We start from the raw sequence: 27,882 nt of genomic DNA on the forward strand, positions 1-27,882 counted from the left end.
CAGGAAAATTAAGGGTGGAAACCAAAGCTTTCTTGTAAAAATATGAGAGATGAAAATTAAAACTTCTTGTGACAAGATAGAATATTTAGAACTGTGTAAGTGTATGAGGAAGACTATGAAAGCTGACATACAAAAATAAAATGAAACACCATAAAATTAGGATTAGAGAATAAAAAGAGCTGCAAGAAAGCTAAACAAAAGCTTATGATTGGTAAAAATGAAATCATAGCAAATGACACTGATAATGGGCGCATAACAGAAAAGGAAGAAATTCTAAACCATATAAAGAATTTCTGTGATAAATTATATGAAAGAACACATGAACCACTAGGAAAACCTTATGCAGATGATGATGAAATCCCCAAAATCCTCCCCGAAGAAACAAGAAAAGCTATAAACGAGATGCAGAATGGCAAAGCAGGGGATCATGATGATCTGACAATTGACATACTCAAGCTTACAGGGGAGAAAACAGACAAACAACTGGCTAAAGTCTTTAGTTTGTGTATACAGAATGGCAGCATCCCAACCTGCTGGAACAAGGCAAACATAATCTTACTACATAAGAAGGGAAGTATTCACGATCTGAGGAACTACCACCAGTTAGCTTAATTTCTGTTATATATAAAGTGTTCACTAAAGTCCTGATAAATCACATTAAAATGGTAGTGGAGACTGCACAGCCCATAGAACAAGATGGAATCCACAGTGGTTTCAGTACAATTGACCATATAAACAAACTGCATGAGGTAATTAGTCGAGCCAATGAGTATGAAATACCACTATGCATAGCCTCCAAACTTCGAAAAAGCCTTTGATCCTGTCAGCCACACTACAGTCCTACAAGCATTGGCCAAGCAAGGAGTGGAAACAAAATATATAAACATATTGTGCAACATTTATGAGACATCTGTAGCACCTATCAACATAGGAAAAAACAAGTGCGAATTTCCCATTGGAAAAGGATCCTATATCCTCGAAATGATTTATAACAGTTCTCGAGATGACTATGTCCAAAATTATTTGGAACAACAGAGGAAAAAGTATAAAATGTAAAAGGCTTACCGACCTGAGATTTGCTGATGATATAGTGGTCCTAGCTAACAGTAAGATAGAAATACAGTCCTCTATAAAAGACTTAACAGATAGTTGTCAGGAAGTCGGATTTAAAATAAATCACTCTAAAACTAAGGTTATGCACAGTAAATAGGCAGCTGGAAGACAAGTAATACTGAACGGCAACATCCTAAACAATGTTGCAGAATACGTTTATGTGGGCAATTAAATGGCACAAAAGGGGATTTGAAACCTGAAATTTTTCGATGAATTAAACTGGTTGGTTGGTTGGTTTGGAGAAGGAGACCAGACAGCGTGGTCATCGGTCTCATTGGATTAGGAAGGATGGGGAAGGAAGTCGGCCGTGCCCTTTCGGAGGAACCATCCCGGCATTTGCCTGAAGTGATTTAGGGAAATCACGGAAAACCTAAATCAGGATGGCCGGATGCGGGATTGAACCGTCGTCCTCCCGAATGCGAGGAATTAAACTGGGTTGGAGGACTTACAGAAGTTTTCAAATCTAACACGCCAGTCTACTTAAAGAAGATCACTGTGTCCTACAGGTTTTAACGTATGGGTGTGAAACTTGGACTTTAAATGAATTTTTCAAAAGGGAATTTAAAACTGCTCAGAGAGTTATGGGAAGGTCAATGTTAGGTCTCACTAAGAAAGGTCGACAGGAAAGTAAAGACATACAAGCAATAACAGGAGTAAAAGATATTATAGAACAGGTTAACACTCTAAAATGGCAGTGGGCAGGACGTTATTGCACGAATGAAGGATGGAAGATGGACAAATCAGTTTTAGAGTGGAGTCCCAGGGAAAAACAAAGACTAGCAGGGAGACCACCTGATTGCTGGGATAAGAAACTCAGGAAAGTTACGGGCTTCAACTGGCAGAAGACAGCAGTGGACAAAGATCCATGGAAACACCTCTTAAAAATGTACCTAATAACTTAAAGAGGCTACATCTGGTATAGACTGAATTAGCTGAACAATAAATAAATATTTCTTGAATTTTTTCTTGCCTGTAGGATGGACAGTTGCTATTTCAAATGGGCAGCATTTGGGCAGTTTATATATATTTATAGAGAAGAACAAGGAGATCATGCTCCATGAGCATCTTTCCCACAAATTCCACAAGTTTTTTGCATTGCACATCATCATTAAGTGACCATGCCTCGTATGTTTACAGCAACAGATTAAGTTTGGTGTAGATGGGCTTTTCTTCAGGTAGATAAATTCAGCCCTTATGGATTCTTGGAGTATCGGTGAACTTAATGTTAAAACAAAAGTGGCAGTTTTCAGAAGTTCACGACTGACTTTCATCATTATATTGTTCACTTCTGTGACTCCTTCAATTTTCCATTTATTCTATAATTCACATGTATCCATTATGCTCCTGCAGCTTACGATACTCATAACTTCAACAAGGGCATTGTGTTTCATTGCTGATATAGGATATTGACACAGATTCATTGGCCTCTTGGCATGACATAACACTTTTGTCCAAGAGGATGCCATTTCACACAGTTTGATGGATTTGAGATTACTCACATTTTTTCCCAAAGACTTGTGCATATTGAATGAGTACACTTGTTTCAAATGATTCCTCTTCTCTATTTTCACATTATTAACACTCTGGAAGTGTTGTGTCCTATAAGTGTCAGTGAAAAGTACTCGCATTGCATCATTCTCCAAAGCACTGTTCTGTTGAACCCTTTTATTTTTTTTTATTTTTTGGTGTTAGTGCTCTCAGTCAATACAACAAAGGAGCCACAGACAGTCTCATGAGTTGCTAGACAGATTAAATTAGAAAACATAATAAATTAGCTGAATTTCGGCCCTTACTGACCAACACCTACAACCAATTGCTCACAATCTAGCCTCCCACATCAAAGATACCAACCATCTCCACCCATTTACCTCCTGGATCCCTACATGTCACTGTTTATACCAACTACCTATACTCAAACATCCCTCATGCCTATGATCTTACAGCTGCTACTCAACACTACCATTTCCAACGTCCTGCAGACTCCAGACTCACTACCTCATTCCTCATACACTTTTCTAACTTTATCCTAACCCATGACTACTTCTCCTTTGAAGGGAAGGTATACAAAAATGCACCCAACACAGTCATGGGCACCCCCCCCCCCCCCATCCTAACCTGTTTATTTATGGGTCACCTAGATGAGAACTTCCTAGCCTCCCAAAATAGCAAACCTTTAGTCTGTTTCAGGTTCACTGACAATATTTTCATGATGCAGACCCAGTGCCAGGACACCCTACCTTCATTCCTTCATGACCTCAGTGCCTTCTCTCCCATCAACTTCACCAACTCCTCCTCACCCCAACACACCACCTTCCTAGATGTTGACCTCCTCCTCACTGGTGTCTCAATTTGCACCTCTGTCGACATTAACCTACCAACTACCAACAGTACCTGCATTCTGACAGCTATCATCCCTTTCACACCAAAAAATCCCCCTGCATATAGCACGGCCACCTGGGAACAGCATGTCTGCAGTGACAAGAACTCTCTTGCTCCGTATCCTGAGGGTCTCACCAAGGCATTCACAAACAGGCTCTATCCTCCAGACCTTGTCCGCAAACAGATCTCCCATGCCATTTTCAAACCTCCAATTCTCCCACCAACCCAAGAACTGGCCACAAGGGAGTGCCCCCTACTTCACCCAGTACCAACCTGAACTGGAAAAATTGAGCCACATCCTTTGCCAGGGCTTTGACTTCCTATCATCATGTCCTGAAACACAGGACATCCTAACCGAGATTTTTCCCAGCCCTCCTAAAGTGGTGTTCTGTTGCCCAGACAACTTCCACAATATCCTAATCCATCCCTATGCCACTCCCAATCCCTTGCCACAAGTATCATATCCCTGAGGAAGACCCATGTGCAAGACCTGCCACATCCACCCACCCGGCACTTCCTACTCCTGTCCTGTCACAAGTTTATCCTACCCCTTCAGGGGTCAGGCCACCTGTGAAGGCAGCCATGTGACTTAACAGCTCTGCTGCAACCATTGCATAGCTTTGTATATTTGTATTACTGCCAACCAGCTGTTCAACAGGATGAAAACTCACCGTGGCTATGAACAAATTAGACTCCTCTGTGGCACTGCATGCACCTGAGCATAACATGCTTGATTTCAATGGCTGGTTCACTATCTGAGCCATCTGGATCCTTCCCTCCATCAGCAACTTTTCTGAGCTGCACAGATGGGAGTTATTCTCACAACACATTCTCTGCTCCCGTAATTATCCCGGCCTCAACATATGGTAATATACTGTCCCCACACCCTCCATCCAACAGTTTCCACCCCCTCTGTGCTATAATTTCCTCCCCATCCTTACCTCGCAGCCTCTTTGTTTGCCACCCCCTGCTAAAGCATTCACCCATCTTTCCCAGCTCCTCTCCTTTTTGGCCCTTTTACCCCACCTTCCTCCTCCAAAATCTCTTGACTCTACACCTGTTACCATTCTAGTCCCAGTGCACTCTACTAGAAAGTGTTGCTCTGACCCTCACCCCACCTGTCCACTAGTATACCCTTTCCCTCTCCAACCCCTCCAGATTGCTGCTGCCATCCCATATGATAGCTGCATTCTGGCCTCAGCTGCCAGAGCTGACAGTTATGAGAGGCGTGAGGTGTGCGTGCTTGTGCATGAATGGTGTGTGTTTTTCTTTTGCTGATGGAGGTTGTGACTGAAAGCTTTGTGTAAATATTTTATAATTTTGCCTGTCTGCAATTTAATGTGTCTTCTGTACAGTAAGTGGTAATCTATTTTTTCCTACTTGTTGATATTCCTGTGTCGGGCTTGAATTGTTTGCTTTAGCTAAAATAATTATCTTTTAACACAAAAAAATCATTTATACCACTTCTACATTGCAGAGCAAACATGCTGCCTTCATGTGGATGAACAAAATTGGAAAACAATAAACCATTGGCTAGGTTGATTTTGTTTCACAGTTGCCACCGGAAGAATAATACACAGTGTGGCACCATTGACATAAATGTGGAGTAAACAAAAGTGCAGAAACCAGAACTGAAATGTATCCCTTACTATAATGGCAAGCCAGTATAAGCATATGATCTGCAAGTGGGAACTGATGATAGAAATCACGCATGGTTGTTCCTCCCTTGGTCACAACAATAATACTTCAGTAGTATACTAATCTGAAAGCAAAACTCCTAACCATACAAATGAACAAAAATTTTTGTCTGTTGTGTGCCTATTATTTGGCACCTAAAGAAGCTGCCTATTTTGCTTACACTATATTATAGCTAGACCTTGTCTCTTACCTGTTGTCTTCTTTACATTTTGCGAGTTTGCTGCAATCAAAAGCTTTGTTGCTACTCAGATAGCGGTAATCATGTATGTAAATGGAAAAGTAAAATAATCCACAAAATAGAAGTCATAATTCTCTTCTTATGATACTGCAATGGTTCACATGTTACATGTTCAGCAGCATCAGCTTATTATGACATAACACATCCAGTTTTAATATATTTATGGTACTGAAACTGACAATATTTCAGTCAGTGAAGAGAACTTCCTGGAGAATGAAACAATTACTCTAGAAAAATGCACTGTTCTTTCACATGTATGCACTCATAACTTCATACTCTACCGATATTTTGTAAGAATCTTTGGTTTAGAGCTACATTCTATATAATACCTGTGTACAGCAAACTAAGCAAACAGTTTCATTTTTGGCTTAAAAAAAGTCCGTGGACCACTGTGTGCGCTTGCTCATAGCATAAACCTTTTATGGTTGTGGCTCTTGTTCTCTTGTATGAATCACTAGGGTGACAATAAAACACTTAAAGCACAGCCAATTGCAAAAAAAGAGAAAAAATACTAACAGATGCTAGCCTTAATACAGCATTCAGCACTATTCAGATTTGACATGATTATTCACAGTTTCTGTCATTTCAGTCCTTTCAGTGAGAGGTTTCCTTTTTTTCAACGGGTTTGATTTACACTCATTATACAAGTTATTCAGATCAAATGATGCTTTGACGTTATCCTGAAAACAAAGAAAAAAGTACAAATGAAACATTAAGGAAAAGAAAGACAATAAAGTAATCAACTAATGTAATTCTTTAGAAACAACAACATTAAGAGAATAATTTCAAGCACAAAATGTCACTCCTATTATCTATCAGAGAGGTAAACTGAGAGTGGCAGATTACACTTCATAACGTAGTTTCTGATCTACTTTTCCTTGCTCATAAACTCATATAGTACACGAAAATTGTTAGAGAAGTATAGAAAATGTATTTATAATGGAATTATGATGATTATTTTCATTTAGGGCATTCAGCAAAAGAAATTTTGTAGTCAATACAGGTGGTTAGCTGTAGGAGCTGGTTTTTGTCAATGGAGAGAGTGAACACAACATAGACTGGTACGCCATTAGTAACAGTGGACACGTTGCATACATTGCCATGTACAGCAGGGTGGATAACAAGAGCATTGACTATGTATTGTCCCAAGAGGGAACAAGTTTTGAAAGAAAAGTGAATGTTATAACATCAAGAAATGCTGTTACACAGGAAAACAAGGATAACTGGAATTTAACATCCTGTTCATGATGAGGTCATTAGAACAGATTGGTGACTGACAGTGAAGGAAATTGGCTGTGTCCATTTCAAAGGAAACACCCAGAGATTTATCTGAAGACTTTACTAAAACAAGGGAAAACTTATATCTGGATTGCCTGATGGGGATATGAACCACTGTCCTCCGAAAAACATAAAAAAATGGCTCTGAGCACTATGGGACTTAACTTCTGAGGTCATCAGTCCCCTAGAACTTAGAACTACTTAAACCTAACTAATCTAAGGACATCACACACATCCATGCCCAAGGCAAGATTCGAATCTACGGCCGTAGCAGTCTTTGCAGTTCCAGACTGTAGCACCTAGAACCGCTCGGCCACCACGGACAGCCCCAAAAAAACATATCACAATTCCTATTCTTCAGTTACAACAACTTCGTGATTAACGTGTCAGTTGAGTAGCAGGGGCCAGCCACCAAATAATCACTGTTATTTTTCGAGCATAACATGCTCAGTTACACAAACCCTTAAAGGGTAAAAGGAATTCATTCATTTATCATGTTATGCAAATCTTATCAAGAAAGAGGACCTTCCAGGATGTGGAACTAGTCAAGATTAAGTTAATAAAAGACAAGTAAATCACACAAACCAAATCTGTGTACTGTATTAGTAGTAATCTATCACTATACTGCTAAATGTTATTCATGTTTATGTCAGTTGAAGCATATGCAAGCTTAAAGTAAATTAGAAAGGAAGCTCCTCCTTTGAAAAACACTGCTGCATCCTCAGATATACTAAACAGGTGATGTTTATTTCATATCTGTATCTTTATATTTGCATGATTACACTGGTATTTTTCAAAGAAAACTAGTACCTATACCTGCAAAGCCTAGGTCTCACCTACATTACATTACTAATTGTCATACAGTTTCACAACAAACACTGCCACTTGCCAAGTAGCTATTAGAATTTTTCAATCCTTGAGTCCAGATAATTTGTAGAAAGACTAGCTAATAAATTACATTTCTAATTTTCTTTTAATGTGGTTGAGATTGCCAACTTCTCAGTTCATGTTAGATGGAAGCTTATAGGGTTTGTTAACAACAGGGTACACAACTTGTGTCCAAACCCCACATATGGAGACAAAGTCTACTTGAAAATTATGCCTCTACTTTCTGCACTGAGGTGACGAAAGTCGAGGGGTACCTCCTAATATCACGTTGGACCTCTTTTTGCCAAGCGTAGTGCAGCAATTCGACACAGAAATACTGAGCCACACTGCGTCTATAGCTGGTCCACAATTGCCAAAGTGTTGATAGTGCAGGATTTTGTGCACAAACTGACCTCTCAGTTATGTCACACAAATGTTCAATGAGATTAGTGTGCAGTAATGTGGGATGCCAAATCATTCGCTCAAATTGTTCAACTGTCATCCATAAAAATTGCATCACTGTTTGGGCATAGTAAGTCCATGAATAGCTGCAAATGGTCTCCTCATAGCCAAACATAACCATTTCTAGTCAATGATCAGTTCAGTTGGACCAGAGGAGCCAGTACATTTCATGTAAACACAGTCCACACCATTATGGAGCCACCACCAGCTTGCTCTGTGTCTTGTTGACACTTGAGTCCGCGAATTCATGTGGTCTGCACTGCACTCAAACCCTACCATCAGTTTGTACCAATTGGAATTGGGACTCAACTGATCACGCCACAGTTTTCCAATTGTCTAGGGTCCAACCAATGTTGTCATGAGCCCAGGAGAGGCATTGCAGGCGATGTCGTGCTATTAGCAAAGGCACTCGCGTCAGTCGCTGCTGCCATTGCCCCTTAATGCCAAATTTCACCACACTCTCCTGACAGAAGCATTTGTCATACATCTGACATTGATACCTGTGGTTATTTCACACAGTGTTGCTCGTCTGTTAGCACTGACAAATCTACACCAAAACTGCTCTTCTGGGTCGTTAACTTAAGGTTGTTGGCCACTGAGTTGTCCATAGTGAAAGGTAAAGCCTGAAATTTGATATCCTCAGTACACTCTCGACACGGTGGATCTCGGAATATTGCATTCCCTAATGATTTCCTAAATGGAATGTCTCATGTGTCTTACTTCCAACGACCATTCTGCGTTAAAAGTATGTTAATTCCTATCATGTGGCCATAATCCCAAGGGAAACCTTTTCACACACATAACCCGAGAACAAATGTAGCACTGCTAATGCACTGCCATTTTGTACCTTGTGTACATTATACTACCACCGTCTGTATATGTGCATATTGCTACCCCATAACTTCTATCATCTCAGTGTATTCTGATTGTGTACATCACAGTTCAGCCGAAACTAATTTTCATTTATGGCAACAGAACCACTGAAGAGTAAATGTAATGAGTTAATAATACTGCAATCCTTAAAAAGGGTTCTGCAAGATGTACTATTACCTAGTTTACACAGCATCCTTACTGCTTGCTTCTGATAAATAAACAGTTAAAGTGTACTGCCCCGCAAGATAATCTCATAATACTAGGAATGAAAATATCCCAAAAAGGCAACACACTTGTCTTTAGGTAAACACAATTAGAGATTTTCACTACAGCTGGCATATTCTTTGTGAGAGAATTCAACAACTGTGTTGATACTTAAAAAAGATATTTCTCCACTTCAGTTACACTTTTTTTATGGTATGACTAGTTTCAATCACACTTGCTCATCTCAGATTTTAAAAAAACTAAATATGTATTTTCCATTATTACACAATAAATAGAGACATACTGTATACAACTGTTGAATATGCAAATAGCTAGGTAAATAGGAAAATTCAACAGCTGTCTACAATACTTTGTAATTACAGTAAAATAATGAAAAGCACATACATTTTCCCTTTTTAAAAAAAAAAAAAATCTGTAGATGTTAAAGTGTGACCAGAAACTAGCCATACTATAACAAAATAAGCAGCTAAGAGAGAAAAATAAATTACATAAATAATTTTTAAACATTGAGGGTTGTAGTAAATAGTCTTCACAGGTTTGAATCCAGATCAGGTTGTGCAAATTCCACAATATTTCCTCGGACCAACTGTCCAACATCTTCAGGTGGTTCAACCTTGCTGGTGGCTAGGTATGCCTAATGGTATCCGCATGCCGGCACCCCGTTTCTAGAACATGTGCATGAAGAATGCGCAGGTGCAGAAATCGTGCATGAGCAAATGATTTGCAGATGTATGGTGCCATATTCAAACGTCCTCTGCTGAAAATCACAGACCGGCTCTCCTGCGTGTGCACTGCACGCAACATTTACTAACAGTGTGGCCAGACGTTACTCACCAAAGACCATACTAGACAAATGTTATGATGGGTCAGTTACGAAAAATCCTGAGTTTCACCTCGTGATTAATAGCAAGCAATGCCGAGTTCCAGGCTGTGCTCAGTTGAGATCCCGCATCTGTGTTGATGAGATTATCGACAGTATGGATATGTACTGCTTCCTTAATGACACAGCCCCAGAAAGATGATGTTGGGGATAAAACTTCCACCTTTTCATAAATCATGCGATGTCCTATATTCAGACTGTTCTGCAATTGCCCACTTTTCTGGTTGACGAAGGCATGTATGACATTGATGTTCATCGCAGCGTTCTTGCACTGTGCGACATGCCTGGTCTATATATGCTGCCTCACATTGAAAGTAAATCTTGTACATACCACATTTCCTCAGGCCAAGATCATCCTTAACCAAACCCAACAGGTTTCTCAGTTTTACAGATGGTTGAAAAACACACTTAATGTCACATCTTCCGAGGACTCTTCCGATCCTTGACAACATGGCACCAAAATATGGCAAAAAGGCCAAAGTGGTGTGTGTCTTCGTACCCTCATTTTGCTCCATAGCTTGAACTCACCTGGGCCTGAATGCATTGTGTATCTGTCTCTCAGAATAACCGTTTTGTCGGAACACTGTCTTCGAATGCTGTATTTCACTCGACAGGCTTTCAGGATCAGATACCACATGTGTTCTATGAACTAGCGTATGTAATGCACTACTAATGTGCAGGATGATGGCAGCTTGTGGCCTGCAGATATAGATCTGTATGTGTTGGCTTGCGGTAGTCACTATGTTCCCAAGGTTCCACCTGCTTTCCTTTGTACCAAAACATCAACCAAAGGTAAAGTACCATCTTTTTCCACTTCCATTGTGAAGATTATATTCGGATGGGGTGAATTCAAATGCTGAAGAAACGTAGGTAGCGTGTCAAGTCCATGTGGACATACCACAAATGTATCATCCACATACAGCAGAAAACAAGAGGATTTGAGAGTAGCTGTCTGCAGTGCTTTTTCTTCAAAGTCCTCCATAAAATAATTGGCCACCACAGGAAACAGAGAGTTTCCCATGGTGACACTGTCCACTTGCACAAAATATTGGTCATGATATAAGAAGTATGTTGAAGTAAGCACATGTTTAAATAATGCTACTATGTCCTCCTCAAACTTGTTGCTAATGAGCTCCAAAGAGTCCCACAAGTGCGTCTTTGTAAATGAAGACACAACATCGAAACTTACTAAGAAATCCAATGATTGCAATCTAAGAGTTTTCAGGTGACCTATGAAATCTTTCGAATATGATGGTCGGACTTGCCTACGAGAGGTCCCAATAGTTATGTCAGATATTTGAAACAAAATAAGTAGGTGCTCGTATGTTACTTACAATGGGATGGAGATGCACCCCATTCTTATGGATCTTCGGTAGGCCATGGAGTCTACGAGGAACTGCAGCCTGTTGATGCAAACTCTTAGCAACTCACGCTAGAATCGAGCTCTTCTTGATGAATTACAAAGTCTACCCATGAGATCACTTTTTAATTTACTGTATGCAAGATTGTCGAGCAGTTTCTATATCTTGCTGTTATATTCTGTGCGTAGGAGAAGCACTGCAGCATTTCTTTTGTCAGCAGGTAAGATGATGATGTCTTGGTCTTCTTTCAATGCTTGTAGCACATTTCTTTCAGCTGAAGTGATGTTAAAGTTGGACCTCTTAGGTGAAGCTTGAGTCAAGATGCGGGTGGGTCACGCCTAATCTCTACAGCAGCATCCATAGGGAGTTTTGAAACAGCAGATTCCACTAACCACATCTCGGATAGGAACGGTCCCTTCTGTAGCACCAAAACTGCAGTGTTGTCCAAATTCTCCACTGTGAGATTAAACACAGTACATCATCTTGGCATTTCTTCTTGGCTTAGCTTGTCGTTCAGTCAGCTAGTGCCCAAGCAGTACTGTCTGTCCAGTTCCAGGATACCACCGAAAGGTTTGCTGAAATCTTCAGATGGGGTAATAGTGATTGTCTGGATACTATGCAAAATTCCTTATGCTTATAATGCAACCTTTCTCTCACAAATGCCGCACTCGCTCTTCATGTTATTCTAATGGCACCCACAGAATTTATACAATGTTTAAATTTGGCAAACGTAGGGATGGTTTGCTTGTCGCGGTATCTCAGTAAAAATGCAAGGCTGCTTAACAATCTAATTCTCTTACAGCATAACTTGTCAAACTGACATATGTTCTTTGCCATCTCCTCCCCTTAAAGGTACCAGATGTGACTCTTCAAGCTTTCCCGGCAGATATGATGCAAACAGTCGTCACGAGTTTGACGGTGGATCACGTTATGCAAATCTATGCGGCATCTGTGTGATCCTTATACCACGCACACTCCCAACATTGCTGCATGAGTCATCTCTATGGAATATCCAGGTGCAATACCTGTCCAATGCACTCACCCAATGCATCATACTCCTGTCCCAGCACAATATTATTCTATCCCATCAGAGCCAGGGTCTCTTGTGGAAGCAGCCATGTCACACACAAAGTCTGCTGCAACTTCCATACAACATTTTTTTTTTTAGCATAACCACCAAAAGCACCTGCCCACTTTAATGAATGTCCACCAATGGACTGTGGCCACGAACCTAGATGACCACGCACTGTCAGAATGTGTTTCTGAGCTCAACATGCCTGATTTCAACAGCTGCTTCACAATCCATGCCATCTGGCCCCACCTCTCCAACACCTACTACTCTGAACAATGTAGATGGGAGTCGTCCTCACAACACAACCTTTGTACTTGTAATACCCCTGGCATCAATCAATCTCTGCTGGCCTCCTGCTCTTACTCGTATCCTCCTGCACAAAAACCCCAAATTTTTCCATCCTGCATCTGCACCCTCTTCAATGTCTTTCTCTGTTCTGTACCCTTCCCCTCCCCTTCCAATCCATTCCTATATATCATTATCACTAGGCGCATCATGAACTCATCACCGTCAGTGCCTGAGTTGCGTTGCTACCCTCAGCACAAGCTGTCTCTCTCCAAGCTATCAGACACTTTTCCCCAACCTTCCCTCTCACTCATCACCTTCTCACTCAACCCACCCAACACAACCTCTTGCCCCAGTCAAGCTGCGGAACTGCTGCAGTCAAGCATGTTATAGCCATACAAAGTGAGTGAGAGTGAGAGAGAGTGTGTGTGTGTGTGTGTGTGAGAGAGAGAGAGAGAGAGAGAGAGAGAGAGAGAGAGAGAGAGAGAGAGAGAGAGAGTGTACCCTAGTTTGAAAAAGGATTCTTTCGAAAGCTAGCAAAAATTTTCAGTCTTATTTATATGCCTGTCGAGGACTCATTGGCTTTACAATTTGGTGAGTTGTTATCTTTACTCCTATATTATTTCCATTCTAATAGAACGTCCCCATATTAATGCAGCATATCTTCTGTAACACAGGGATGGATTTAGAATACAATCTCAAAACTACTTATTCAGGAAAAAAAACTGGTTTATGCCCCTTTTAATGCATACTATTGCTACAGTCGATCTGTTCTGAACTGTACTTAATTAGTGTTTGGCTGCTAAATGAGTAGTTGTTGTTACTCTTATGCTTAAAGTGAGCTGTAGGCATCAGTAAAACTTCCTAAGTGTTTGCTTTGGATAACTATTTGATATGATATGCTATTTATAAACTGTGTTGTAAATTTGTAACAGTATATACTATATTTTTATTTGGTGAATTCTGGTTATTTCACTGCTGTGGCTTACAACATCTGCTTAATATACATCACCCCAGTTCCCAGAACACCTGCAGATAGACATTGACTGTGGATATTGTATCAGACACACGCCCTTTGACCGTTCAGAGATGTAAACAACCAAGCATGAGCAGCGCCTACTAGACGGAGGGGGTCCGACAGCTAATCAGTTCCAGTTATTCCACCAGGAAGGAGGTACACGGTTCATCTTGTCTATAGTTAAACAATGCCTAGAGGGTCAATACCACGCTTCAATCGGGTCCACATTTTTACTTTGTGCCAGGAAGGGATCTCAACAAGTGAAGCATTCAGATATCTCGGAGTGAAACAAAGCGATGTTGTTCGGACATGGAGGAGATACAGAAGGACAGGAGTTACTTAATTAAAATTCACTGATCCATCTACCTTCTCCCATGATCTAATTAAAAAACACTCCATTTACTCAGTGTGCTTGCACAGGTTGATAGCCTTTCAACACAGAGCAGAGAAATATTTCACTGCTTTTCTCAATGTATCATGTGTCATTACACTCTCCTTGATGTGCAGATACCAGCACAGCATAAATACCTGTGACTCAAACAAGGAGAATTAAATTTATAATCCTTGTTTACAGCTATGTTTCACCATTTCTTACAAATGTATTACTTGGAAATACATTGCCCGCCTGCTCATTGGCTGCGTAACACAAACAACTGACACACCTTCTTTTGTTCCCATGATACATCACGGCACGTGCTGACAACATTCCTGCATGAAACACATTAAATATGCCACTGGCCCCACGGTAGGCTTTTACCCCTGTATTATCATCTGGCAACAGGTACGCTAATATTTCTACAGCAGTATTATCAAACTTTTGTATCTGTGAAACTGTAAACAGTACTATCAACACTATCAATTCAGCTAATTTGAGTAGCAATTCAATAATGTGTGTTTCTTTACGCTCTGTAGATTAGAGTTTTAAATAAGCATTCTGGCCAGATTGTGTATGTAAGGTGTGGTTGCCTCTGTGTGTGTGTGTGTTTTTTTCTGAAAAATCCTTTGGCTAAAAGCTCAATGTGTGACAGTCATTCAGTTGTGCCTGTCTGCAACTCAATGTGTCATATTAATGATGAGTAGTAATCTATCCTTTTCATTATACTGTTGATATTCCAACCTACCACGATTGTTTGATTGCAGTAATTCATTTTCAAGTAATGTTTGAACTCTGGCAGCAGTCTGCTTAAGTTCATGTCAATCTCTGTGTGTTGCTCAGAATTTATAAGCCTTTTCATTTATTATAGCTTCTGTGAATCTGTAAAGCCAATGTGCATAATAATGGTGCCCATTAAAATAGTCTTAAAATGATGGCTAGTTTAATTATAAATAATTTTATAACAAAAAACTTATCTAAGACGATGACTTCTTCCAGATTTTTACCTTTCAGGTTTTGAAGCAAACCTAAAAAGACATTGCTCACAAAACTGAACTACTTCAGAGAACAATTAATATACTTAATCTGCAATTAACATATTACTTCATTGTACTTTGCACTTCTGAGCTTTGATACCATAATGTCTATAGTTTGTTAAATGATGGAGAGGGAAGAAAACATGGTAACATTACAGCCAATTGATACTTAAAGGCATCATTTCTGAGCAAGGTATCTTCTTCCATGTCAACTGCTGTCTTTCTCAGACTAGTTTCTTCCTGTGAGTTTTAATATTTCATCAACAGTGTTGATTTCATTAACAAATAATGAATTATTTAGGAATAAAGGAGATAACTTGCCTAACAGCACAAGAGATGTGTAGTCGACAGATACACACCAAAAAGGTACAGAGCTTTACTTTGCTACCTTTTGGAGTGGAATTCCTTTCTCAAGCTGTACAAGAAACAAGAAACACACACACACATGCACACACACACACACACACACACACACACACACACACACACACACACACACACACACACACAATTTGGTGAAGATGGGAGGACAGTGAGTTAATTTGGGTTTAGGCCAGGGAGTTTACAGAAGTGAAGGATGTGCTGTATGAATAGCTCCGATTTGCACAGCTCGCTCGCATGTTGCGCTCTGCTGCACGTTGTGAGTAGTCCACCTTGATTCTGGCAACAGTCGACGGTGGCTGTTCATTCTGGCTGACAGTTGGTTGTTTGTCATACCAATGTAAAACGCTGTGCAGTCTATCACCTAGTTCTCCTCCACCCATCATACTATCATCCTAGATGTTGATCTCCTCCTCTCAAATGGCTCCATCCACACCTCAGTCCACATCAAACTCAGCAATCACCAAGAGTACCTGCAATCTGACAGCTGCCACCCCTTCCAAACCAAAAAATCGCTCCCATAAAGCCTGGCCAGTCATGGCAGATGCATCTGCAGTGAAGAGAACTCCCTTGCCCAGTATGCTGAAGGCCTCACAAAGGCCTTCGCAGACGGCCTATACCCTCCCCCCTCCCCCAACAAAAAGTAGATCCCCCGTGCCAAATCCTCGCACGCAACTGATCCTCACATCAATTCCAAGCACCAGCCACACAGAAGCACCCCTCTTGTTACTCAATAGCACCTGGGACTGGAACGACTGAACCATGTCCTTCATCAGGGCTTTGATTATCTATCATCATCCCCTGAAATGAGGGATATCCTACACAAGATACTTCCAACATCTGCAGTGCTCTGCCACCCATCCAACCACCACGACATCCTAGTCCATCTCTATGCCACTCCCACCCCCAGTCCTCTGCCACAGGGATCATACCCATGTGGAAGACTCAGATGCAAGACTTGCCCTATCCACCCACTTAGCACTTCCTACTCCAGTCCTGTCACAGGCTTATCCTACCCTGTAAGAAGCTGTGAAAGCATCCATGTTATATACCAGCTCTACTACAACCACTGCACTTACATGACAACCAACCAGGTGTCAACCAGAATGAAGAGCCACCGTCAAACTGTTGGAAACGCCAAGGTGGACCAGCCACAACATGCAAAATTTCAATGGCCACTTCACAACCCATGCCATCTTGATCCTCCCCATTACCACCAGCTTTTCTGAACTGTGCAGATGAGAGCTATGCTTACAGCACATCCTTCGCTCTCATACCCTCTCTGGCCTAAAACCTAAAGTAACTTGCTGTCTCCCCAGCCAAACCAAACAGTGTGTGTGTGTGTGTGTGTGTGTGTGTGCGTGTGTGTGTGTGTACACACACACCATCCTTCCCATGACCAATGCACAATATGGGGCGACTAGTTGTGTGTTACCATCTCACGCGCTAGTCTGTGTAATCGAGTGCTCATCTGTGTGCCACATGCCCCTCAACCTGTACCCTAGCTAGCCCACAGACGACTCCCCAGTCTCCCATGAGCGGCTAGACGCTTCCCCCAACCCACTCCCTGCCTCCCACCTCTCTCAACCTCTTACCCCACCCTGCACTTCAACCCCACCTCATCCCAGTACACTCACCAGGGGCCAGGAAAGAGCTCCCAGTCAAATGAGCACAACATAGGGTGACAGACAGGTGCATGTGAGTGAGTAAGTGTGTGTGTGTGTGTGTGTGTGTGTGTGTGTGAGAGAGAGAGAGAGAGAGAGAGAGAGAGAGAGAGAGAGAGAGAGAGAGAGAGTGTGTATGTGTGTGCGCGCACGTGTGTGTCCTACAGCTTAAGAAAGGAACTGCATTCCGAAAGCTACCGAAGTAAAGCTCTGCGTCTTTTATGTGTGTTTATGTCAATGATGCAGCACTTCTGTCTTTAGGTGAGTTGACTCCTTTGTTCCTAAATAATTCATTATTCTCAACCAGAATTTTCTGTACATTATTATTACAGTTAATACAGATCACATAGTACATTTAGAGCACTTATTAGTGTTGTGCTACTTACACCAGAGAAAAAGAACTTGATAACTTTCCCCTTGTTATCAAATCCAGGGCGTCTTGTAACTTCCTTCCCATCCTTAAAAAGTATCAGTGTAGGCAACTGGCGACTCATAGATGAGTCATTAACATTATACTTTTTGGCTGCATCGGGATAACGGCCAACATCAATCTTCCCAAATTTCAAATTTTCAAGACCATATCTGCAGCAGCAAAGTAATGCATATGTTTAAATCATTAACAGAAAATTATTTGATTATTTAAATTACTGTGACACAGGGTATGATACCAATGTAGTCAAGTGATACGGATATTACTAGCACTCTAATACACAAATAAAATGAGAAATGTAACTGGCCGAAAAACTTGTTCTAAAATGACATCATGTGTGCACTGCAGGTGAAAAGAATGAGGTATTTTCCTCTTTAGTTTCTAAGTTAAGTAACTTGATATGAGTATTGTACTCATATAACTACAGACTGCATTGGGTGGAAAAGTCTGCGGCAGTGGATGTCAAATGGCTGAAGATTACAACTGCACTTCGTTCTTTGTAGTGAACGATAACACGTGTCAATTATGTGGTTGACATTACATGTTTTAAATATTCAGTGACAGTTCTCATGCAGTTCCAATTGTCGGCAGACCAATTCACAAATGAATTGACCAAGAAGTGTTTTGAACTTTGTGCACATCCGAGAACATGTGCAGGCTTAGATTCAATGAGGGCAAGAAACAAATGAATAAGCTTGATGAAAAAATAACTTCACTGTGAGGTAAAAATAAAACACAAGCAAAAATATAGGCTGCCTGTTAAAAAGTGTGCATCTTTGAATTTATGTGACATCAAAATATGTTGCTGGGTAACATTTAATATTGGGTTGTTTCACCCTATGCCACACATAAGGTGGCTCAAACCTGTCCCACTCTTCAACAGCAGCCCTTCTGTGATCATTCAGTGTGCGAGTTTTACCTGGTCCCAAGCATGTTAGCACATACCGTAGGGCATTTGGCTCTTTTCCCTTCTTGAGGGGGCTGTGTTGGGGCGAAGCATATTCATGTATTATCATCCTGAAACACAAATCCATCTTGCTGATTATTGGGATGGACAATATGTTTGGTGATCTTGTCCCAATACTGTGCAGACCTCCATTTATCGTCAATGGTAACAAGAGCTATCAGATAGCTACATGTGATATTAGTCCCCTTCCCTGATTAACCCTTGACAATATGTGCCCCAGAGATGCATTGGTAACTGGATGTCTCCACATACTTTTATGATGATCATCAGGCATCATATGAATCCTGCACTTGTCAGTGCAGAAAACCCATACCATTGGTCCTGGTACAATTCCAGGTGTTCTCTTGCCCATAATCTTCACTCACCATGGTGTTTGTAATTTATGCCAAAAAGACAAACTGATTACATGAAGGCAGGTGCTTACAGCCTAGGTTGACACAATACTCCCAGCTGCCTCCATTGTTCTGTTGAATACTCCTCCGAGTGCACAGGAGTCAGAACTTGTATGCAGCATATATGCTATATATCAGCTGGTGCAGTGTTTCAGGTGACCACTACAATGCAGATTTTCAATGTTCTATGTTTCACAGTAGGGGTTTATTGCCAAGAGGCATGCACATTTTATATGCAGTTTATTGTACTAAGAGTCCTATTTATCATAAAATGACTATCTGGTCATAGGCTAGTTTAATTTTGAAAGGACTGTTTACGATACTGTGGCAGATGTGTACACGAGCCACACTGTCCGGTTCATAATAGGAGATACAACACACACTACCAAACTGCACTGAGAATTATTTTTACCTTTACACAGGTGGCTGATGTAGTGAACTCTTCTGGTCAAAATAGTCTGCTGAAGGAGGTCTCCAATCAAAGAAACACAGAATATGTAACTCAAGAGAATTGTAGAGAACCTTATACAAGCAGTAAATTTAAGCAAAATGATACTTACTCAGCAGACAATTCAGCAAATATTGGTGCAAAAGTAACACAGGCAGGATTCCATGCAGTATAGAACACAACCAGCCACGTAACTCTCCTGTCTCTCTCAAGTTGTTCTTCCAAGCCTGCAGCAGTTCTGAAGTAGACAACTTTATCTGGGCCGCTGTATGTTGGCTCAGGAAACACCATTGCAAAGACTGTGAAGCCAGCGAACATGTATAAAATATGGCTCCATTCATGAATATTAAATCTTGTATGTCAAATGTGCATAACATTTATTCACCTACAATTTTCATTGTTAGAGGTAGCGAAAGGTTCTACTTACATATACAAATTACGCTAAATATTATTCCCATGCGTACGTCAGCATAAAACCATAATATCATGTTTGCTACTTTATTGTAAATGAAGCTGGAAGTCAGATAGTTTATCATAGTGACGCTTCCAGATTTCTTGGTTTTCATCATTACTACTATTAGGAGGAAGAATAGGATCTCAGATTCCCTCTGAAATATGTAACGCAATATGTGAAAGTGCGACGAATATAAAAGTTGTCAAATTTTGTGACCTAGTTGTGTTCAGTACGTACGGTATCTAATTCACATTGTGGATAGCTGCCTGGAAACAAAATCCCACACACAAAAGGAACTTTCTTGCATAGTATATAAGACAAACTTAACAAAATGTTTATGCTATAGTAAGGTTTTAAAAGTAAAATCAAATCTTTCTTAAACGACATGCTTTTTCCTAAATAAACAACCCAATGTTAATAAACAAAGTATAAGTTATCATCTCTGACGCTGTACCGCTCTTGACAACTCAACAAACGTAACTACTACTCATGTGTTGAAATAATTTCTCCACAAATAAAACATTTTGTACAGCTAGTTTTATGCAAAAATCTGAAGGTTTTTCATCTATATCATAGTGCTTAAAAAGGCCTTCCTTTAGATAAGGCGGTTTGTCTTTGTTTAGCAAAAGCTTTTTGTTGGTTCTACTGTAATTTTGGCGGTAAACTGGATGTTTGGATGTAGAAAACAAGTCAGTTGTGTACATTAAGTATTATATGTACACTATTGATAATTGATGGGTTCAGGGTCCTATGCACGAGTTCTTAACAGTTCTTTATATTGTGAAAACATTAAACCGATTTTGTTAGTTTCCATCGAAACTTAAGCTGAAGTACATACGATGGAGGATTCCGAAACTCTTGAAATGACACCTCCAATTTCTCCGCCAGTCGGCAGCGAATTCAATGTTTTACGGCCCAAAATCTCCGAAAACGGTAATGTTCACTCATAACAGCCGATTTCAACCAGAATTACATTGAGTACAATGTTGAATGTCAAGTCTTGTCATATCCTTTCATAGAAATTTAATTTTCAGGCTGCTCGTTTTGGCGTTTTAAATGCTTTAACTGCTTGGGGGAAGTGAATTTGAAAGACAGTGCAGTACATCCGTCTGGATATCTTGCTAATGGAGAAATAGAATTCATCACCTATCAGCCTAATCCATATGTTGTAGATTCAAACTCGACGCTTCATCTTTTTGGATTTTCCTTCAGTGAAGGAACCGCATTGCTAAATTATGCTGATATGCTGTTCCAACTAGTCAGGTACAGCACAGGCTTTTGTAGGCATATACGTTACGCATTGGAATAATTTCCAGACATCTAATTCACATTGTTTTCACACAGAAAAGAAATTATGTTATTAGATTCAGCATCGAAACTACAGTCCAATGTAATGAGTGCCTTCTCCGTAGCACCAGCAAGCGACATAGATTATGACTTGAAAAGGAAAGAAATCTGTACATTTTTTATGTACGTACGGAAATACATCTCGTGGTAAGTGCCCCTAGATTCTGATAGTTGTATTTAATGCACTGATAAACTTTAAATCTTCAAAGTACTGATAAAAATAGTACTTTCCATTCAGTATGTTTTCAGATGAAGAATATTCTTGGGTTGTGGAGAAGATATTGCGACCTCTTCAGGAACATTTGAAGTCTATGAGAGTATTCATGAAGCAAATAACTGATCTTCCCGATTACATTATCCACCATTCTGCATCATCACATGGCAATAAGGTAATCAACTTATTCTGCTGTGAATTAAGTATTTCATTCCTTGGACGAAGACACATTGTTAAAGCAGTGTACTTGTTTATTAGAAATGTACTGAGGGTATCGTGATTAATCACGGGGATGTGGACACAAGTCAGGTTTAAGCAAATGTGCAGTAACGAAAATTATAGCAAATTGATGAATAAACATAAAAGCTAAAGTAAAATTGATGGGATACAGTTAAAGTAAACACGACGTAAATTACTGAGAATAATTTAAGGTAAAGAAAGAATGTTTATACACTGAACGTTTTAAATGAGGTTGGCACATTATAGTTAACATGCCACAAATAGGAAGTCTCAAAACGTGAATACAAATATACAGAAACAATTATTGTTTAGTTTGCAGGTGCAAACTTATGGATAAGTTATTATCTTAATTTAGATTTAAATGTAGGTTTGGCATTAATGTGAACTTTCATATCTGGTCACAGTGAATTGAAAACTTGTATGGTAGAATAGTGAGCACCTTTTTGGACAAGACTTAATTCTTTAGTTCCCTATGTACAACATTCTTAGCCCTTGTATTGTGATAGTGGTGTGCACTAAAAGTTTTATAAGGGAATGGTCATTAGAGACAAAAATCATCAAAGAACATAGATATTGAGACATGGTGGTCAGTATTTGGAGCTTTGGAATAGGTTTCTGCAAGAATGTCTTGAATAAACGTTGCTCACTACTCTTATTTGCTCTCCTACCCCCCCCACCCCCTCACCCCCACCCCCACTTTTTCATTCTTTCAGATTGGGTCTAACTTCTCATCTGAAATCACCCTTCCCATTCACTTTTTGTTAATTTTTATTGGTAGTGTTATGTATTTGTCGTGAAGTATCTTGAGTGCATCCTCCTTGATCTCTGCAATCCATCTACGCTGCTCTGGGTCAATGGAAGCACCTGATTCCACCCATCGGCTTTGACCTCTGACGTACGGCTGTTGTGGTGTCTACGTCACGATGGCGCGGAATTTAGTTTTTGAGTGTGGCGTGTTTGTAGGTGTCCTCTTGATGTGTTTGGTGGTGCTCTCTAGTGGTGTGTTTACGGGTGGCGTGTTATGTGGCATATGGGGTTCATTTGCATGGTAACATTGCACGTGTGTGGTATTGGTGGTGACTGTGCTTTCAGTGGAATATTTTTCAGTGAGTTAACAATTGAGTTTTTTCATTATGTAGTGTTAATCCATGAGACTTAAAGCAGTGTAAGATGTCTACAAGTACAGCATTACACATATTTTGTAGTTCACTGGCTATTCATCTTACAAGCAGAATAGTAGTGTCATCAGCAAAAAGAGTACATTTGCTCTCAGTGTTTGTAGAAAGTGGGAGATTGCTTATGAAGATAAAAGATTGTAAGGCCCCAAAGTGGATCCTTATGGCGCTCCACACTTTAATTTGTCTCAGTCAGATGAAACAGAACAGCCATTGGTACCATTTTAAGTATCACCTTCTGCTTTCTATTTTGTAGATATGATTCAATGCACCTACCATTGCTACCATTCAAATAATAAAAATTAGCCTTCCTTAAGAGAAGATGGTGGCCTACACAGTCAATGGCCATTGGCAAGTCACAGAAAATTATAATGGGTGACATTGTGTTATTTATTGACTGAAGAATTGCATTTATGAGAGAGAAAATAGCCTGCCCTGTTGGTCTTTTTCTATTTTATTTATTTTTTAACCAAATTGGTTTCTGTTGAGGATGTCCTGAATGTTGAAGTAGTCTGCGATTCTTGTATACATCGGACTCTCTAACATTTTTGAGGAGCAATTTCGCAAAGATATTGGATAATAATTGGGTAAATTAGTTTTGTAACCCTTCTTAAAAAGTGGTTTCAAAAAAGCATCTTTCTGCTCTGGGACAGCACCTTGTTGCAATGATTCATTGAAAATGTGACACAAGACTTGATATACACAATTACTACAGTGCCTTATATTATTGTTGTTGTGGTCTTCATTCCTGAAACTGGTTTGATGCAGCTCTCCATGCTACTCTATCCTGTGCAAGCTTCTTCATCTCCCAGTATCTACTGCAACCTACATCCTTCTGAATCTGTTTAATGTATTCATCTCTTGGTCTCCCTCTACGATTTTTACCCTCCACGCTGCCCTCCAATACTAAATTGGTGATCCCTTGATGCCTCAGAACATGTCCTACCAACCGATCCCTTCTTCTAGTCAAGTTGTAGCGCCTTATAGCTTCAGGCGAAATGATGTCAATACCTGTGTTAGTTTTTTTTTTTACGGCCTTGATATATTTTTGCCTTCACCAATAGTGAAGCTATACAAATTTACTTGTATAAGTTGTGGTCACCTCTGTGTAATAAATTTGTGGCCGTATTTAATGAGCTCCTACAACTTACATGTTCTGCTGCAGTTAATAGGTCAGCTGGCGGCTACACGGGTAGCGGAGGCTGTGTGGCGTGGACTGGGCGGTTTTTTAGGTTAGAAGGCCTCGGGAAAGTGCGGGATGGGCTGCAATGTCAAAGGGTGCTTGGCAATTACAGGACGTGCTTGGATCAAGGAACAGTCGGAATTATAGTTGTAAATTGTTGTAGTTGCGCTGGAAAAGTCCCTGAGCTTCAAGCGCTAATAGAAAGCACAGAAGCTGATATCGTTATAGGTACAGAAAGCTGGCTAAAGCCTGAAATAAGTTCTGCAGAAATTTTTACGAAGTCTCAGACGGTGTTCAGGAAAGATAGATTAGGCAGAATTGGTGGTGGAGTGTTTGTGTCTGTCAGTAGTGGTTTATCTTGTAGTGAAGTCGAAGTAGATACTCCGGGCGAATTGGTGTGGGTGGAGGTTATACTTAACAGCCGAATTAAGTTAATAATTGGCTCCTTCTACCGACCCCCAGACTCCGATGATACAGTTGCGGAACAGTTCAGAGAAAGTTTGAGTCTCGTAACAAATAAATACCCCACTCATACGGTTATAGTTGGTGGGGACTTCAACCTACCCTCGGTATGTTGGCAAAAATACTTGTTCAAAACCAGTGGTAGGCAGAAAACGTCTTCCGAGATTGTCCTAAATGCATTCTCCGAAAATTATTTCGAGCAGTTAGTCCACGAACCCACGCGAATTGTAAATGGTTGCGAAAACACACTTGACCTCTTGGCCACAAACAATCCAGAGCTGATAGAGAGCATCATGACTGATACAGGGATTAGTGATCACAAGGTCATTGTAGCTAGGCTCAATACCATTTCTTCCAAACCCATCAGAAACAAACGCAAAATAATTTTATTTAAAAAAGCGGATAAAGTGCCACTAGAAGCCTTCCTAAAAGACAATTTCCATTCCTTCCGAACTGACTATGCGAATGTAGATGAGATGAGGCTCAAATTCAAAGATATAGTAGCAGCAGCAATTGAGAGATTCATACCTCATAAATTGGTAAGAGATGGAACGGATCCCCCGTGGTACACAAAAAAGGTCCGAACGCTGTTGCAGAGGCAACGGAAAAAGCATGCGAAGTTCAGAAGAACGCGAAATCCCGAAGATGGGCTAAAATTTACAGACGCGCGAAATTTGGCACGTACTTCGATGCGAGATGCCTTTAATAGGTTCCACAACGAAACATTGTCTCGAAATTTGGTAGAAAATCCGAAGAAATTCTGGTCGTATGTAAAATACACAAGCGGCAAGACACAGTCAATACCTTCGCTGCGCAGTGCCGATGGTATTGTTATCGACGACTGTGCCGCTAAAGCGGAGTTATTGAACGCAGTTTTCCGAAATTCCTTCACCAGGGAAGACGAATGGAATATTCCAGAATTTGAAACACGAACATCTGCTAGCATGAGTTTCTTAGAAGTAGATACCTTAGGGGTTGCGAGGCAACTCAAATCGCTTAATACGGGCAAGTCTTCAGGTCCAGATTGTATACCGATTAGGTTCCTTTCAGATTACGCTGCTACTATAGCTCCCTACTTAGCACTCATATACAACTGCTCGCTCACCGATAGATCTGTACCTACAGATTGGAAAATTGCGCAGGTCGCACCAGTGTTTAAGAAGGGTAGTAGGAGTAATCCATTTAACTACAGACCTATATCATTGACGTCGGTTTGCAGTAGGGTTTTGGAGCATATACTGTATTCAAACATTATGAACCACCTCGAAGGGAACGATCTATTGACACGTAATCAGCATGGCTTCAGAAAACATCGCTCTTGTGCAACGCAGCTAGCTCTTTATTCGCACGAAGTAATGGCCGCTATCGACAGGGGATCTCAAGTTGATTCCGTATTTCTAGATTTCCGGAAAGCTTTTGACACCGTTCCTCACAAGCGACTTCTAATCAAGCTGCGGAGCTATGGGGTATCGTCTCAGTTGTGCGACTGGATTCGTGATTTCCTGTCAGGAAGGTCGCAGTTTGTAGTAATAGACGGCAAATCATCGAGTAAAACTGAAGTGATATCAGGTGTTCCCCAGGGAAGCGTCCTGGGACCTCTACTCTTCCTGATCTATATAAATGACCTCGGTGACAATCTGAGCAGTTCTCTTAGACTGTTCGCAGATGATGCTGTAATTTACCGTCTAGTAAGGTCATCCGAAGACCAGTATCAGCTGCAAAGCGATTTAGAAAAGATTGCTGTATGGTGTGTCAGGTGGCAGTTGACGCTAAATAACGAAAAGTGTGAGATGATCCACATGAGTTCCAAAAGAAATCCGTTGGAATTCGATTACTCGATAAATAGTACAATTCTCAAGGCTGTCAATTCAACTAAGTACCTGGGTGTTAAAATTACGAACAACTTCAGTTGGAAGGACCACATAGATAATATTGTCGGGAAGGCGAGCCAAAGGTTGCGTTTCATTGGCAGGACACTTAGCAGATGCAACAAGTCCACTAAAGAGACAGCTTACACTACACTCGTTCGTCCTCTGTTAGAATATTGCTGCGCGGTGTGGGATCCTTACCAGGTGGGATTGACGGAGGACATCGAAAGGGTGCAAAAAAGGGCAGCTCGTTTTGTATTATCGCGTTATAGGGGAGAGAGTGTGGCAGATATGGTAAGCGAGTTGGGATGGAAGTCATTACAGCATAGACGTTTTTCGTCGCGGCGAGACCTTTTTACGAAATTTCAGTCACCAACTTTCTCTTCCGAATGCGAAAATATTTTGTTGAGCCCAACCTACATAGGTAGGAATGATCATCAAAATAAAATAAGAGAAATCAGAGCTCGAACAGAAAGGTTTAGGTGTTCGTTTTTCCCGCTCGCTGTTCGGGAGTGGAATAGTAGAGAGATAGTATGATTGTGGTTCGATGAACCCTCTGCCAAGCACTTAAATGTGAATTGCAGAGTAGTCATGTAGATGTAGATGTGTAGATAGTTAAAGCAACCACTTATCTGTAGTGGACTGATGTTTTATTTATTTTATTTATTCGTATGGCTCATAAGCAGTTTAAAGTACAGGTATATAACCTTGAAATGTCGTTTGGCTAGGGCCTCCCGTCGAGAAGACTGGTTGCTTGGTGCAAGTCTTTTGAGTTGACGCCATTTCGGCAACTTGCACGTCAATGGGGATGAGATGATGACGATGACGATACAACACCCAGTCCCTGAACAGAGAAAATCTCAGACCCAGCCGTGAATCGAACCCGGGGCCCATTGCACGGTATTCTGGCACACTGACCACACAGCTATCATGGCGTACCTATATAACATTAGTAATACTAATTTAACAGGAATATGAAAATGCAAAACTACATATAAAACTAACTAAATGTCAATATCTAAGCTCCTAATCCACATAAGAGCTGTATCATCAGCTTTGATAAGGTCTTTTCAACTCCCCTGGCAGGAACACAAGGGGCATTCATCTCTAATGTTCATGACTGTCTGGTTTGGAGCCCCACAGTCACAAATCGGAGACTCTGTAGCAAACCATCTATAAAGAGAATCTGCACATCGTCCACACCCAATACGAGCTCTGTTAAATTTTACCCATAGTTTCCTGTCAAGTTCTGTGCCAGTAGTATCACAAACATACTTTCGGAAGCACTTGAGCTATTCAGTATTTTCACTAAGTTGACAGCTCTGATCCCATAGGTCTCTCACCCCAGTATTACTAGCATCTAGCTGCTCTGCTTCCTGTAATGGTAGGTTTCTTGAACAGAGTCTATTTAGTCATAGACTTTATATGTCTTCCTGTGTAGGTAATTCCAGGTTGTCCTGTGCCTCGTGGTATTCCCTAAGCAAAGCCTGGTTTCTGC

General features: G+C 40.6%; 3 protein-coding genes across 5 annotated transcripts in view; 2 read left to right on the forward strand and 1 right to left on the reverse strand.

Moving 5' to 3' along the window:
- The first annotated feature begins 204 nt into the window (after positions 1-204).
- LOC126285207 (uncharacterized) lies at positions 205-612 on the forward strand. The gene has a single exon (XM_049984512.1). It carries the CDS (start codon positions 205-207, stop codon positions 610-612), a length of 408 nt encoding a protein of 135 aa, XP_049840469.1.
- A 4,875-nt stretch (positions 613-5,487) lies between these two features.
- LOC126285338 (thioredoxin-related transmembrane protein 2 homolog) lies at positions 5,488-20,356 on the reverse strand. Its single transcript, XM_049984655.1, has 5 exons — positions 20,133-20,356; positions 19,869-20,049; positions 19,554-19,740; positions 17,591-17,786; positions 5,488-6,108 (listed from the first exon to the last, which is right to left on the reverse strand). Exons 1-5 carry the CDS (start codon positions 20,280-20,282, stop codon positions 5,974-5,976), a joined length of 849 nt encoding a protein of 282 aa, XP_049840612.1. The 5' UTR covers positions 20,283-20,356; the 3' UTR covers positions 5,488-5,973.
- Positions 20,357-20,361: 5 nt separating this feature from the next.
- Positions 20,362-27,882, forward strand: part of LOC126285335 (protein MMS22-like) — a 112,500-nt gene continuing 104,979 nt past the window's right edge. Inside the window, exons 1-4 of one of the 3 annotated variants that reach the window (XM_049984651.1) lie at positions 20,362-20,828; positions 20,930-21,158; positions 21,240-21,389; positions 21,481-21,631. In XM_049984651.1, the coding sequence (XP_049840608.1) occupies positions 20,735-20,828; positions 20,930-21,158; positions 21,240-21,389; positions 21,481-21,631 (624 nt within the window). In that variant the 5' untranslated portion in view covers positions 20,362-20,734. Of the gene's footprint in view, positions 20,829-20,929; positions 21,159-21,239; positions 21,390-21,480; positions 21,632-27,882 lie in introns of those variants that run through there. The other 2 variants (XR_007551620.1, XM_049984652.1) reach the window with 2 other exon arrangements.

Source organism: Schistocerca gregaria, chromosome 8 (genome assembly GCF_023897955.1).
Source record: "Schistocerca gregaria isolate iqSchGreg1 chromosome 8, iqSchGreg1.2, whole genome shotgun sequence".
NCBI classification, from domain to species: Eukaryota; Metazoa; Arthropoda; class Insecta; order Orthoptera; family Acrididae; genus Schistocerca; species Schistocerca gregaria.

Coding starts and splice junctions, on each gene's coding strand:
- LOC126285207 (XM_049984512.1), top strand. CDS start 205: ATGATTGGTAAAAATGAAATCATAGCAAATGACACTGATAATGGGCGC.
- LOC126285338 (XM_049984655.1), bottom strand. CDS start 20,282: ATGTCGTTTAAGAAAGATTTGATTTTACTTTTAAAACCTTACTATAGC. Junction 19,741..19,868: donor ATTTAGCGTAATTTGTATAT/GTAAGTAGAACC, acceptor CTGGCTTCACAG/TCTTTGCAATGGTGTTTCCT. Junction 17,787..19,553: donor TTTGCTGAATTGTCTGCTGA/GTAAGTATCATT, acceptor TTGCTGCTGCAG/ATATGGTCTTGAAAATTTGA.